The following is a 14210-nucleotide window of genomic DNA, read 5'->3' as shown; positions in this document are numbered from 1 at the left end:
AATACTAATTAGTGTTGGAAAAAGGGGGAAATTCAATATACCTGCAATAACATCACATTCAAAAAAAATTTCCTGGAAATTTATCATATCAAGAATTGAAAATATCAATTTTGAAATATTATGTCCAAGTTTCTTTCTCAATTTTGTCACATAATCTAATGGGACCTCAATATTATCCTCGTTCTCAATGTGGTTTCTAATGTCAGCATTGTACTGAACTTTGTCAAAATTGATAAGGTGTGTGACATGTTACCAATTTTTTTTTTTTCAAACGCACATCATTGTTGATGTGGTCCTGCCATTTTAAAATCTCAATGCTCACGCAAAAACTTGCAAAATTGACATTAGTGGCCATCTATCAACTTTTCTGCACAATGGAGCGGAATGTGTAGTACAAGAAACGAGGATGGCATGAAGCGATTTTGAGATTGGAAGACCAAATTAACAAGTTTTGCATAGTTCAACATTATTTTTACGATCATTCTGGTTTGCTTGTGTTTTACGGATTGGTAGTGATTCTCACATTCTCACTCTTTTCTTTTGCACCTCATCATATTTTTGCTCAATCATTCCTTTTTACTTTATTAAATTTTACATGTGATTTAATATTCTAATGAATAGGACGTTGAATTTTTACTAATATGTTTCGAATTCAAAGCAACTCCTCTAAATTATTGTTATGGGCCATATTTTAATTGTTTTGTGCAGTTCTTTTGGGCTTCTAGGAAATCATCTTCGAATCCCCAAAAAGATTATAATTTTCTTCAAAAAATTTTTTTTTGAAGTTCTCAATATAAAATAAGAACAGTTTTGAATCCTAAACATTTCTTACCGTTTTTCATCTCTCAATTTGTTACGGGCCATATTTTACTTGAATTGTGCAGTTCTTTGGGCTTCTAGGAAAATCATCTTCAAATCACCAAAATGATTATAATTTCTTCAATTTTTTTTTTTAATTTCTCAAAATAAAATAAGAAAAGTTTTGAATCCTAAACATTTCCGTTTAATTCTACCTGCAATCAATTAGCGTTCGGCGATGAAGCTTCTCCGTTCAAATCCATGCCGTGGCACTGCCATTTCTAGGGTTTTTGGTTCCCTGAACTACTCAACCAATACTCTGGCCTCCTCCTCCACCACATCTCCCACATTTCAGTCTCTGCACCATAGGATTCTGTTCTATAAAGGCCCGAGGGTTTCCGTTCTCCCTGTACTCCATCAATGGCTGAAAGAAGGGAGAGACGTGGAGCAGTCAGAGCTCCGAGATTTCATCATTAAACTCCGTCGGTCCCGCTGCTACAACCTCGCCCTGGAGATCTCAGAGTGGATGGGCGACGAAATGAATTTCGATTTGCACCCTGGAGACATTGCGATTCGGCTGGATTTGATCTCGAGAGTCCACGGAAACAAACGAGCTGAGAGGTATTTCGATTGCATTCCCAATGAATTAAGTGTATGTTTCTCTCTTGTTATCCTATGTAGAGCATAAATGTTTGGAAAAAGCCGAAGCTCTTTTCGAAAAGATGAAGGATTTGGAGTTTGTGAAAGGGCCATTTACTTATAATGTAATGATGAATCTGTATACTGAGGTGGGAAAATATGGAAAGGTTGATATCTTAGTGAACGAGATGGAGGAGAAGGGCATTGAGATATTAGGACGTTGAACAACCGGCTGCATTCGTATGCAGCCACTTCGGATGTAGGCCGAATGGAGAAGCTTTTGATGAAGATGGAAGCTGATCCGACGGTTATTGTGGACTGGCATGCTTATGCTGTTGCAGCAGACGCTTTCTTGAAGGCTGGAGAATTGGAGAAGACATCGGCATTGCTGAGGAAATCGGAGCGACTCATTACAAGTAAAACAAGAAAGTCTGGTTACGAATTTTTGATGACTTCACATGCTGCTGTTGGTAATAAGCACGAGGTTGATCGAATTTGGGAATTGTACAAAGATGTCGTAGGATTCTACAATAGTGGGTATCGCTGTATGATAAGTTCGTTGGTGAAATTGGATGACATTGAAGGTGCTGAAAAAATTGTGGAGGAATGGGAATGTGGAAACAAACTATTCGACATTCAAACACCCAACTTGTTGATCAATGCTTACTGCAAGAAAGGTCTTTTGGAGAAGGCCAGATCATACGCAGAGAAGTTTTCAGAGGGTGGGAAGGAGGATTGTAGAACTTGGGGCATATTGGCTACTGGATATCATATGAATGGTCAGATGGCAGAGGCAGTGGAAACATTGAAAACGGCAGCAAGCTTGGCATGTCGACCAGGGTGGAAGTTTGATCGTTCAACTGTGTCTGCATGCTTTGATTACTTGAGAGAGAAGGGGGATGTGGAAGCAGCACATGAATTGTTGAGATTATTCAGAGAAATGGGTCATCTTCCAACAGATTTGTTTGATAAAATTGGAAGTTATATTGATGGTGGTGAACCTCCTATGGAAAGGATTGATAAAGTTCAGGATCGCGGGATGGATTCGACAGTTTAGCTCAACAATGTGGTAGCAGCCAAATATGTGTTACGTCTGAAGGGTAGTGTGTCTTGTTTTGGTGGTGTCGCGGCTGCACTGTGTGAGGGCTACCAGCTGCAGATTATGCTCTAGCTATTGTGAGTAAGCTTAAAAGTTGTGCTTCTATATCTGCTTTCGTGGTTTCACTTTATGCATTGACAGTTTTGTGTTTATTACCTTCCATATGCACTTAACGTAAATGTTTCGTAGTTCTGTTTTGCACTGGCAGTAATGTTTATTGATGCGAAAATAGGAGCACGAAATTCACACGAGCCTCTTATATTACTTAAGGATTGTATTCGATTCCTTATGACCTAACAAGGCGCAGCTTGCTTACTTCTCGAGCGATAGTTTTATGATCCCGACAAGAGTTTTTGAGGAAGTTATGCCAGAGTGTCGAAGAGCCTCACACCGAGAAGGCCGATGGATAATAAGATAGAGCTGGAACCGGAGGTTTCATTTTGCCACTGTATTTTGTTCAACCTTTACAACAGTCACGTAACCAGCGTATGACGATGTAACTTGCATGAGTTTTGAAGCGTTGGAAACTCATTCTTGAAATTTCAATTAATTAAAAGAAATTTGATGATTCATTGTGATGTTGTAACTTGTTATTATGACAGCGGATTTTTTTTTAGAGATGATAACAAAAAATATAATCAGTTCTAATTATGATATTTACAATTTTGCACGATAAAGTAAAGTGACAAATAGAAGGCAAGTGGCTTATAGCTCAATTTATTAAGCATATTCACTTTTAAAATCGAGGTCTTCTGTTTGAATCCCCCCCCCCCTCTGTAGTTTAATATAGATATTTTATTGTTTGTAAAAGGAAAAGTGACAAGTAGAGGGAAAAAGAAAATGAGGAAGTATTATCTTAAAAAAATAAAAGGCTTATTTTTTGTTATGGCACTTGTACCCTTCACCAAATCTCACTTTACTTCTTCCTCTTTATTTTGTCTCATTTTACCACCTACACTCTTCTTTCGTGTCCCACTCTACCTACTTCACTTTATATTGTCTCACTTTAACACATGTACTCTTTATCAATATCTCAGTTTACCCTATGTCGTCGTATAAGTTAAGACAATTGTTCATTGTGCTTATATGGAATGGACAATTTAGTCTTTTCAACCATGTTGGTTTTGTGGCATGTGACATGGCATGTTACTGTAACTCATGGGTATGGGAGGTGAGTTAAATTCAAACTAGGATTTGATTCCTCCATATTAAAAGAAAAAACATATATAAGAAAAGAAGGTTGAATTTCAAGATTCACGAATTAATTTCAATGTTTTCGAATCCTTTTGCAAAGATTCTTAGGGTTCTATTATGAGAATGTCTACCTTTATCGCTTTCCTCTTCTTTATTTTTTATTAGTTCGGAGAAATCACATACTGGTGTGAGTTTAACCCACATCCTTGCAATCATGGGTCTTACTAACACAGTTGAAATTACTAAATTATTCATGCCACATTAGCATAATTAACGGCTATTTTTAACTAATTTGAAGAAATAGGGTAAAGTGAGACATTGAGAAAGAATAGAGGTGTTAAAGTGAGACAATATAGAGTGTAGGAGGTAAAGTGGAACATGGAGGAAGAGTGTACACAGTAAAGTGAGTAAATATGAGACTTGTTTGGAACTATTTTTAAAATGATTGAAAGTAATTTTGGTGGAAATGTTTTTTAAACCAGTCCATAGAAAAAATCTAAATAAATCATGAAAAAACACTCTAAGTGCTTTCCGCAAGAAGCACATATTTGGTGCCTTCCGCAAGAAGCATTTCCAAAAGGCATTTGCACATATTTGATGTTTCTTCCAAAAAGCATTTAAAGTGCTTTTGAAACCCAAAATTAGTTTCATCAAAAACGCTTTTGGTCTTTTTGAAGGCATTTTCAAACAAGCCAATAGAGTAAAGGAGATAAAGTAAAATTTGGTGAAAAATAAGTGTCATGGAAAAAAAAAAAAAAAAAAAGAAGCCAAAATTAGAAATCAAAAGCGCATTTTCTCTCGTGTGTTCTTTGTGAATGGGCTGCCAATATATTATGGATCACTTTACTTTGTTCCATTTTTTGGGCTCCAATGAAAATTCCTTCAGAACTAAAAGAAGAAAATGGAAAGAAATTCAAAACCCTAAACCCTAAATTATCGTTCAAGTTCACTCCCCTCGAACAAAAAAGCGTCGAACCCCAAAATTTATCTACGGTTCTCTGTGAAATTAATTAGGGTTGAAAGATGAAGCTTATTGGTTCGAATCCATGGCGTGGCAATGCCATTTCTAGGGTTTTCGGCACGCTATTCAACTCAACTGAGGCTCTGGCCACCGCTTCCGCCTCCGTCTTTGCCTCCGCACCACACCCATTTGTGCCTCTGCGCCGTAGGATTTTGCGGTCCGGAAACCCTAGGGTTTCCATTCTGCCGGTGCTCCATCAGTGGCTGGAAGAAGGGAGAAACGTTGAGCGATCAGAACTCCAAGATTTCATCAAGCAGCTCCGAAAATTCCGTCGCTACACCCAAGCCCTGCAGATTTCAGAGTGGATGAGCGATGAGCTGAACCATGATCTGCATCCCGGAGACATTGCAATTCGGTTGGAGTTGATTTCGAAGGTCCGCGGCCTCGAAGAAGCGGAGAAGTATTTCTATAGCATCCCGGAGTTATTGAGAGTGGTTCAGGTGTGTGGTGCTCTCTTGTCCTGCTATGCAGAGCATAATTGCTTGGAAAAGGCCGAGGCTCTTTTCGAAAAGATGAAGCATTCGGGTATAAGAGGGCCATTGCCGTATAATACAATGCTGACACTTTATTCTCGAATGGGTAAACATGGAATGGTAGATATTCTAGTTAAAGACATGGAAAAGAGAGGCGTTGATTATAACATTCACACGTTGAACATTCGGTTATTTTCTTATGCCGCCACTTCTGATATCAATCGAATGGAGAAGCTTTTGATGAAGATGGAAGCTGATCCTCTGGTGTCTGTCGACTGGCATGGTTATGTTAGTGCAGCCGAAGCATTCTTGAAGGTTGGACTATTGGAGAAGACATCGACATTGCTGTGGAGAGCAGAGCAACGCATCAACATTAAAACGAGGAAAATTGCATATGAATACCTGATGACTTCATATGCTGCTATAGGTAATAAGGATGAGGTTTATCGAATTTGGGGATTGTACAAAAGTATTGTAGGATTCTACAATAATGGGTATCGGTGTATGTTAAGTTCGTTGATGAAGATGGATGACTTTGATGGTGCCGAGAAGATTCTGGAGGAATGGGAATCAGGGAACCAATCCTTTGACATCCAAATACCAAACTTGCTGATCAATGCTTACTGCGGGAAAGGTCTGTTGGAGAAGGCCAAATCATGGGCAAACAAGCTTTCAGATGGAGGAAAGGAGGATTGTAGAACATGGTCCCTTTTGGCTACTGGATACTGTACGAATGGTCAGATGGCAGAGGCAGTGGAATCATTGAAAACGGCAGCAAACATGGCATGTCAACCAGGGTGGAAGTTCCATAATTTAACTTTGGCTGCATGTTTTGAGTACTTGAAAGAGAAGGGAGATGTGGAAGTGGCACATAAGATATTGGGGTTATTGAGAGAAAGGGGTCATCTTCCAACAGATTTGTGTGATAGGGTTGAAAATTATATTGATGGTGGTGACCTCGCTGTTCTGGAGTAAGGTGAAGGGGGATATCGTATGGAACGAATTCATAAAGTTCAGGATGGAGGGATGCATGCAATAGACGGACAGTACAAGTCAACGACAAGGGTGGAAGACAAATATTTATCTAACATTGTGAAGAGGTATTTATCTGTAGTATAGCATCTTTTTACAATGGTTTTATCATCTTCTTAATGCTCCAGATGACTCTGTAATTGGTAGCTTCAAATTACACATTTTCTTGAGAAAAGTGACATAAAGAACGACAGGTTATCAGGGCATCGTTTATGATGTTAGATTGAAATCTACCACTGCAATATCTTGAAAAACAATGTGGAGATCTCATTTTTGGAAAAAAAAAAAAAAAAAACACAAATGCAAAAGCTGAAAAAACTTGGTAGTAAGAGTCTTATTTGCTAACAATGGCTAAGTTCTGTTTCTTGTTTGTGTGGTTCGGGGCTGCTGTTGTTTTTGCTGCATGTATATCTGGTTGTTGCTTTTGCCAACAGATTGAAATTGGTCAATTCTCCTTATTTATGGGTGTGCTTTTCCATGGATGTCAAGAATCCGTAGATCTCCTGTTCTTTGAGTGCTCTTATGCGATGCTCAAATATGGTGGTGTAGGAAATTCTGTGTCATGTCTCAGCTTGTTTCTTTGTATGCTTTTTCTTAGTCGCACAATCTTTGATACTATGTTTGGTGTTCTGTTCGTTATATTTGGAAAGATAGAAACTGCATACTATGCTTCTGCAGTTTATGCTCTATTCAACCTTCAACCCCCAATATTACCCTTGCTCCTGGTTGTTATATCAGCCCATGATAGTCTCTTCTTATTTGGTTTCACTTTACATTTTGATAGTGTACTGCAGTTAAAATCTTAACTCCGCCTGTGTAAGTTTATCTTACATTGCCGGTCCCAAGCCCGGATAAAAGAGGAGGGGGAGGGCGTCAGGTAGTCGACAGCCGGCACTCCTAGATTACGTCGAATCCTTGGGATGCGATCATACCAGCTCACATGCACCGGATCCCATCCGAACTCCGAAGTTAAACGAGTTTGGGCGAGAATAGTACTAGGATGGGTGACCGCCTGGGAAGTCCTCGTGTTGCATCCCCCACAGCCGACCCCACTTGGTGGGAAAAGGCTTTGTTGTGTTGTTACTGCAGTTAAAATCTTGGTAGGTGCTAGTTACAACTTACATGCGATAGCAAAAGCGATGATTTTGGCAGTCCAAAATCACCCTTAAACCACGTGTTAAACCAGGAAGTGATGTTTAGACTTCCGAAAGTTTCAGTCTCACACATGCAGAGTAGAGGTTTATTTTTTCCCGATATGTTAATTTTTATGTTTTAATTGACTAAACAAGCTGACAACTTAGTCACATTTTTCACATGATGTTCACAAAAATATCTTTAGTAAAAATTCATTAAACCTTTGTGAAAGTGCTCTTCTTTTTACCAGCTGAACAAGTAGAAAGAACTTCAAGATCTTTTCCAATTTAATCATTATGTACAACTGTGAACACTTCAACATTAAAATGTATAAGATACTTAGATGCTGCGTTTTATACTAACAACGGATGTGGAAGGCATACACAGCCATGGAAATTGAAAAGTGGAAAGGTTATGCAGGTGCAGTAGGTTTTTTGGCAATGGTTACCGTACAGATGGTCAGACAGGAGAGGAATCAATGAAAAAGGCAGCCAACTTTACATGTGAACCCTGCTGGAAGTTGAATAATTTTTCTTCTTTGGCTGCATTTCTGGAGTACTTGAAAGAGAAGGGAGATATGAAAGTGATACAAAAGATTTTGACGATTATTGAGCAAAAGGGTCATTTACCAACATCTTTGTGCAGTAGTTTGTAAAATAATAGACGGTGGTGAACCGCAGGTTCTTGGGTTCTTGAGAAGGTGAAGGGGCTAATTATGTGGAAGGTATTCACAAATTTGGGATGAAGAGAAGCAAGTCGCAGGCAGCAGCTAAAAAGATATGTAAGTCTGTGAAAGGTACTTTGTTCTATCTAAATGCTTTAGCTTCAGTAAGTACATGGTTAGCAAAATGCTATACAGCACAGACCAGGGCATGGTTTGTAAATTTGCGGTGTGTTAGTAAATTTGGAAATTGTTTAGCCACTTGATTACCATCACAATGATATCATTTTTATATAATGCATGCATTGCGTGAATAACTTTGGAGTAACCTATGTGTCTGACATGCGTAAGAACTCTCTCAATTGGGAATTTGGGAAAGTAGTCTATGTCGTTTGGTATATAGTAATTGGATCTGCTGCTGCTGCTGTTTTTTTGCTTAGTGTCCTTATTCTTTTAGTTTTCCTCTTTTTTGAAGGTAACCTTTTAGTTTTACTCTTTCACTACCCACAATCTAAGGAATGTCAAAGGATGAATTGACGTAGTGTGATGGACTGATGGGGGCCGTAAGATCTGAAATGAGCGGTCAAGATTACTCGATCCTTTGGCTTCGGATTGCCGGATCTCGATTCATCAAAGCATATATATCCAAGTCATTTTTCTTATATAATATAGAACATAGGTGGCAGTGACCAGGTACAGCACTTACCTTGTGTACAAATCTCAAAAGGACAAGAAAGTGGGGGAAAGAAGAATGAACGTAGAAGTATCAGTGGGAATCTATCATGGCTTATTGTGACCGGCATTCTACTTCTTTTGGCTTTGTTTGGTAGGTAGGATAAGTGTTAAATCAATCCGATATTTGGTACTCAAAAGTGAAGAGAATTTGTGTTTACCTAGGAAAACTAATCCATTCAAAACAATTGAGATAACTTGTAGTTGGTGAACAGGTTTCGGCTCAGTGGCTCAATGTGCGGGACTGGACATACGCCCTAGACGTAGACTAGAACCCTGATCGCCGAGTCAAGGCCCAGGAATCCCAACTCTTTAGGTCGCGACGCAGTAACATAGACGCCTAGGACCCAGACCATGGAACTCGACTATTAGAGATCTTAGGGTTGAGCTTGACTGGGGTCAAGAACTTGGAGGTTCAGGACTCGAACAGGGAACTTGGACACCTGAGACACAGACTGGAACTTCCGGGGCTCGGTACCTAGCCTAGAGAACTTGACACTTGTAGACTTGGACTAGGGACATCGAAATCAAAAGACCTGGTTAGAGAACTATTGATGTCGGGGAACTGAATGGAGACATCGGTCCAACTCAGAAACTCCGACACGTAGTGAAATGGGCACAAGACCTAGATCGGGAGCTTGATTCGTGACCCGACGCAAGTTAACCGGATATGTTGCTCGACACCAAGACTTGTGATTTAATTGAACCATTGGATTAGTTTTTTTTTTAAATTATTCAACCATTGGATTAGTGCTATGCTCTCCAATCCGATGCAATCCAATTTCTAAGCCCCATATTAACATATCCGATGGTTGTCACCGAGAACAGACTCTTTATTTTTGAGTCGTTAATCTATTATGTCTAAATTAATATGCAAATTAAATTACTAATCAAACATGACAGCAAATCAATTGCCTCAGTGGAGGTTCCACTATAAAATCAATTGCCAATTTTTCGTTCTTCATTACCTCAGTGAAGGTTTTACCGTAAAATCAATTGGCGAATTTTTAAGCCTAACATGTAGACAACACAAGTTGGGTGACGTAGAGCACGTGTGACCGTTAGACTTCACATGCATGACAACTTACTCTAGTACCATGAAGGAAATTGAGATTCACCATAAAATCAAAGGAAAACTGACGAAAAGTTCAAAAAAAACTTTTGTTTTAACAAAAAATGACAAATAAAAGTGTAGTGAATAGTACCAGGAAAAGGTAAAATGTGGTTTTTCGTTAAAAGTGAACAATACCGAGAGTGTTTTGTTAAAACTCCCTAAAATCAATTGTCAATATGAAAAGTAGCCAAATTACTCATAAGCACAAGTAAGATTCCTTCTTTCTCAGATGTGGGATTCATACTCTCAACACACTCTTTCACGAGTGATATATTTCAAACCTAACACGTAGACAACACAAATTGTGTACCGTGGAGCATGTGCAGCCGTTGAGCTTCACACGTGGGACAATCTGCTCTAATGTCATGAAGAAAGTTGAGGTTTCACTATAAAACCAATTGGCAATATGAGAAGTAGCCCAATTACTCATAACGCATGCAAAGTCATTTCTTTCTCCGATGCGAAATTTATACTCTTAATGCTGAACCAAAATACAAGTGCTAATATACAATAATTGTCTTAATAAAATATGGAGATTTTGTAAGAATAATACATATAAGCTAGCAAGGGCCGGCATTGTAATTTTCACTATCACTCACAAATGAAGACAAATTAAACTTCCGATTCTTTTTATGTCCCATTGTCACGGATTAGTGATTAAATTAAGAAATAGATTAGCACGAAGCCTGATTAAAAAAATAATAATCAGCCTACTATAGAAAAATAGAAGAACAAGAAGAAAAACAATGGCCTCCCCAAAGTACCAATTAAGGAAGAAACAAAAACGCTAAAACAAGAGCTCATCAAACATCTAACGTTTACTTAATTGCTGGCGCTAATTACAAGTAATGGGAGCCATGTTAAAGTATCCTTCATTGCAAAATATGATTTAAGAGTGTAATTAGAGTCAAAAGACAGACGATCATCTGATAATCTTTCGATTAGCCAAAACTTGCAATGGCGCTCTTCATCTTGATCATCCTGGCATTGCTGTCCATTTTTGTTTTTTCTGCTTTTTTCGTGCTGCAATCTTGGACCTCGTCACCGAAAAGCATGGAGGATATCCCGGGCAGCTTGGGTTGGCCTATTGTGGGAGAGAGCTTCTCATTTATTTCGGAGTTTTCAAGTCCATCTGGTATATACAGCTTCATGAACAAGAGGCAGCAGAGGTAAATCGATTACATTTTTTGAATTCTGTAACGAGAAAATGAATTTCCGAAAGGGAAGTGATTTTCACTCTCTTTGCTTCCTTGGGAATCAAGGGACAGAAACAAGGAGAGAATTCAAAAGGAGAAAACACGAGTGTGAAAATCACTTGCTCTTTCCAAAATATCCGAAAGAAATCTATATGTGATATTTCAGTAAGTACTAAGCTTGGTTTTTATGTAGGTATGGAAAAGTTTTCAAGAGTTTTGTGTTGGGGAGATTTACAGTGTTCATGACTGGGAGGGAAGCCAGTAAGATTTTGTTAGCAGGAAGAGATGGGATGGTTAGCTTAAACCTATTCTACACCGGGCAGCAGGTGCTAGGGCCTACCAGCTTGCTCCAAACAACCGGCGAAGAACACAAGCGCCTTAGGCGGTTGATTGCAGAGCCCCTATCGGTTGATGGCCTCAAAAAATATTTCCAGTTCATCAATACTCTGGCAATTGAAACACTAGAACAGTGGCCTGGACGAACTGTACTGGTTCTTGAAGAGGCTTCTACAGTTCAGTATCGAGTTACCAAGTGAACAAGCAAAATTTTCTTTTCTACACTCTTGACTTCAGGCCCGATTGATAATCATTTCATCTTTTATGTTTTTGCAGTTCACTCTCAAAGTGATTGGCAACATGATCATGAGTCTGGAGCCTGCTGGTGAGGAGCAGGAGCAATTTCGGTCAAATTTTAAACTCATCTCTTCCTCCTTTGCATCCTTGCCATTTAAGATCCCTGGGACAGCGTTCCATAGCGGCATTCAGGTATCAGTTCTTATGTAGTTTTTTACAACTTGTAACTGTCAAAGATGGAAGGAAATTTTTGGATTCATCTCGAATACATTGTTCTCTTTTATCAGGCACGGGATAGGATGTATGCGATGTTAGACTCGACCATTTCTAAAAGAAGAAGTGGAAGAGGTGGCTTTCAGCAAGATTTTTTAGAATCGCTGATTATGAAACATAGCAAAGGAGAAGGGGATGAAGATAATAAAGATAAACTCACTGATCAACAACTGAAGGACAACATATTAACTCTGCTGGTTGCAGGCCATGATACTACAACTGCTGGGCTCACATGGCTTATTAAATTCCTCGGAGAAAATCCTACTGTTCTGGAACAACTAAGGGTAATGTATCTTTGCCATCTAGGCATCGTTTGATTGATATTTGATTTCCGCCGAAGACTAAAAACTAAATGTTGTCAAATTTGCAGGATGAGCACAAAAAAATCGAAGCAAACCGAGACAGTGGAGCAAATCTAACATGGGATGAAGTTAACAACATGCCTTACACTGCGAAAGTAATCAGCGAAACTCTTCGGAGAGCTACTATTTTGCCTTGGTATTCAAGAAAAGCTGCCCAGAATTTCGAGATTGATGGTACAACACTTTGACTCCAAAAAACCAGATTACAAAAGCAGCCATATTGTTCTCTATACAAGTTTGAATATGTGGCTCTAAATCATGAATCCACATTACAGGATACAAAATAGAGAAAGGCTGGTCTGTCAATTTGGACGTCGTCTCCATTCACCATGACCCAGAAGTCTTCCCCAATCCTCAAAAGTTTGATCCCTCGCGGTTTGATGTAAGTCCGTCCCCATATAACCAATCAGTAGTTGATATAGATAACTTCCTGAAACTATTACATTGCTAAATAATTTTTGAACAAAATGCAGCAACCCCTGAAGCCTTTTAGCTTTCTTGGATTCGGTAGTGGACAGCGTATGTGCCCCGGACTCAACCTGGCAAAGCTTGAAATCTCAGTGTTCATTCATCATCTGGTGTGCAGATACAAGTAAGAAGCACAAATTTTTTTGAGGACTGCTAAACCCACCCGTTGTCTTATTTCACCACCCACATTATATTTACACCCACTATAAAAAGTTAAAAAATTAAAATGTTATTTTCCCACCCACTATTATTCCTAAAATAACCCTATATATAATTAGAGATAAATTTCTTTAAAAAAAATAAATAAATAAACAAACCTTCTAAAAATAGGAAAAAAAGAAAAGAAAAAAAAAACCATGTTTCCTTCCAAATTCCAATTTGAGTGTCCTTTTCGAGATGCATACCAATTTGAGTGTCATTTCCAAATTTCTTTAAAAAAAATAAATAAATAAACAAACCTTCTAAAAATAGGAAAAAAAGAAAAGAAAAAAAAAACCATGTTTCCTTCCAAATTCCAATTTGAGTGTCCTTTTCGAGATGCATACCAATTTGAGTGTCATTTCCAAATTTTCCCTAACCTAATTAAAACAATTCCAACGAATTCTAGGAATTCTCATAGGAAAACATGAAACAAATTGTACCCTAACCTAATGCAAATTCAAATAAAAAGTCACAAAGCTATGCTTCAATTATTCATGTTGACAAATCAAGATGGTCCACATAAAATTATCTTTTACCTGTTCGACAGAAACATAGTCATCTACTTGTTCCATAGAAATGTCATCTTCTAAATTCATTCTTTTTGCTTTCTCTGAATGAAAGGGGATGAAAAGGATGAGTTAGGGTTTATGGGAGACAAATTTTCTAAACTTTTCTTTTTTTATAAAAAAAAAATTAATGCAAAAAGGAGTAAGTAAGGTCCCTATTAGTCATTTTACAAATGGATAAATTTGTAATTAAAAAATTCATAAAAAGGTGGGTGGGGAAATAAGACATCAGGATGGGAATATCACCACTCATTTTTTTTTTATATCTAATTAGTAAGATGCATAGGATAACAATATATTTATCCAATGCAGGTGGAGTCCTCTGGAGAAGGATGATTCAGTCCAGCCAACACTTGTAAGGATGCCAAAAAACAAGTATCCAATTGTAGCTGAGCGACTTTAAAACGTGGATCCCAAGGCACCGATTACAATAGTAATCGTTATATTAGTCCTAGCTAGCTGTGTTATGCAATAATGCCTCAAATTTTCAATATCCAGAAGCTGTTCTGGTTGATTAGTTCATCCATTTCAAATATTTTCCTTTTGGCTTTTAAATGGTGCACGGCATGAGCCGGGTAATGTTGTATCACGTTAGAATGTGAGCATACAATCCGAAATAAATTTGTAATGGGTAGAGAGGCCCAAGACCTTTCAAAGACTGATGCAAGGTTTCA

The 14210-nt window shown here is 38.3% G+C and overlaps 4 protein-coding genes and 1 non-coding gene across 11 annotated transcripts; all 5 read left to right on the top strand.

The window, feature by feature from the left end:
* The first annotated feature begins 351 nt into the window (after nucleotides 1-351).
* LOC139196340 (pentatricopeptide repeat-containing protein At2g20710, mitochondrial-like) lies at nucleotides 352-3108 on the top strand. 4 transcript variants are annotated; one of them, XM_070822130.1, is made up of 2 exons: nucleotides 352-2613; nucleotides 2769-3108. In XM_070822130.1, the coding sequence occupies exon 1, from the start codon at nucleotides 1706-1708 to the stop codon at nucleotides 2492-2494; it is 789 nt and encodes a 262-aa protein (XP_070678231.1). In that variant the 5' UTR covers nucleotides 352-1705; the 3' UTR covers nucleotides 2495-2613; nucleotides 2769-3108. The 4 variants fall into 4 exon arrangements, with proteins under 4 accessions (XP_070678231.1, XP_070678232.1, XP_070678229.1 ...); XM_070822131.1 differs by having other exon boundaries at nucleotides 2745-3108; XM_070822128.1 differs by having other exon boundaries at nucleotides 2726-3108.
* Nucleotides 1037-1661, top strand: LOC139196006 (pentatricopeptide repeat-containing protein At2g20710, mitochondrial-like). Its single transcript, XM_070821668.1, has 2 exons — nucleotides 1037-1450; nucleotides 1587-1661. Exons 1-2 carry the CDS (start codon nucleotides 1037-1039, stop codon nucleotides 1659-1661), a joined length of 489 nt encoding a protein of 162 aa, XP_070677769.1.
* A 1438-nt stretch (nucleotides 3109-4546) lies between the features above and the next one.
* Nucleotides 4547-9539, top strand: LOC103402226 (pentatricopeptide repeat-containing protein At2g20710, mitochondrial-like). 4 transcript variants are annotated; one of them, XM_070822126.1, is made up of 4 exons: nucleotides 4547-6324; nucleotides 7811-8186; nucleotides 8527-8877; nucleotides 8999-9539. In XM_070822126.1, the coding sequence occupies exon 1, from the start codon at nucleotides 4754-4756 to the stop codon at nucleotides 6197-6199; it is 1446 nt and encodes a 481-aa protein (XP_070678227.1). In that variant the 5' UTR covers nucleotides 4547-4753; the 3' UTR covers nucleotides 6200-6324; nucleotides 7811-8186; nucleotides 8527-8877; nucleotides 8999-9539. The 4 variants fall into 4 exon arrangements, with proteins under 4 accessions (XP_070678227.1, XP_070678228.1, XP_070678226.1 ...); XM_070822127.1 differs by having other exon boundaries at nucleotides 7811-8171; nucleotides 8527-9539; XM_070822125.1 differs by having other exon boundaries at nucleotides 8527-9539.
* On the top strand, nucleotides 7175-7293 carry LOC114825274 (5S ribosomal RNA). Its single transcript, XR_003773917.1, has one exon. It is a non-coding gene; the product is annotated as a 5S ribosomal RNA (ribosomal RNA).
* Nucleotides 9540-10842: 1303 nt separating the features above from the next.
* On the top strand, nucleotides 10843-14210 carry LOC103402227 (abscisic acid 8'-hydroxylase 3-like). Its single transcript, XM_008340972.4, has 8 exons — nucleotides 10843-11066; nucleotides 11287-11605; nucleotides 11706-11858; nucleotides 11954-12223; nucleotides 12310-12475; nucleotides 12577-12683; nucleotides 12775-12893; nucleotides 13849-14210. Exons 1-8 carry the CDS (start codon nucleotides 10855-10857, stop codon nucleotides 13937-13939), a joined length of 1437 nt encoding a protein of 478 aa, XP_008339194.1. The 5' UTR covers nucleotides 10843-10854; the 3' UTR covers nucleotides 13940-14210.

The sequence above is a fragment of the Malus domestica genome, chromosome 05 (assembly GCF_042453785.1).
Source record: "Malus domestica chromosome 05, GDT2T_hap1".
Lineage (NCBI taxonomy): Eukaryota > Viridiplantae > Streptophyta > Magnoliopsida > Rosales > Rosaceae > Malus > Malus domestica.
Note: the sequence above shows the minus strand (reverse complement) of the source record. Positions and strands in the feature narration are given on the sequence as shown.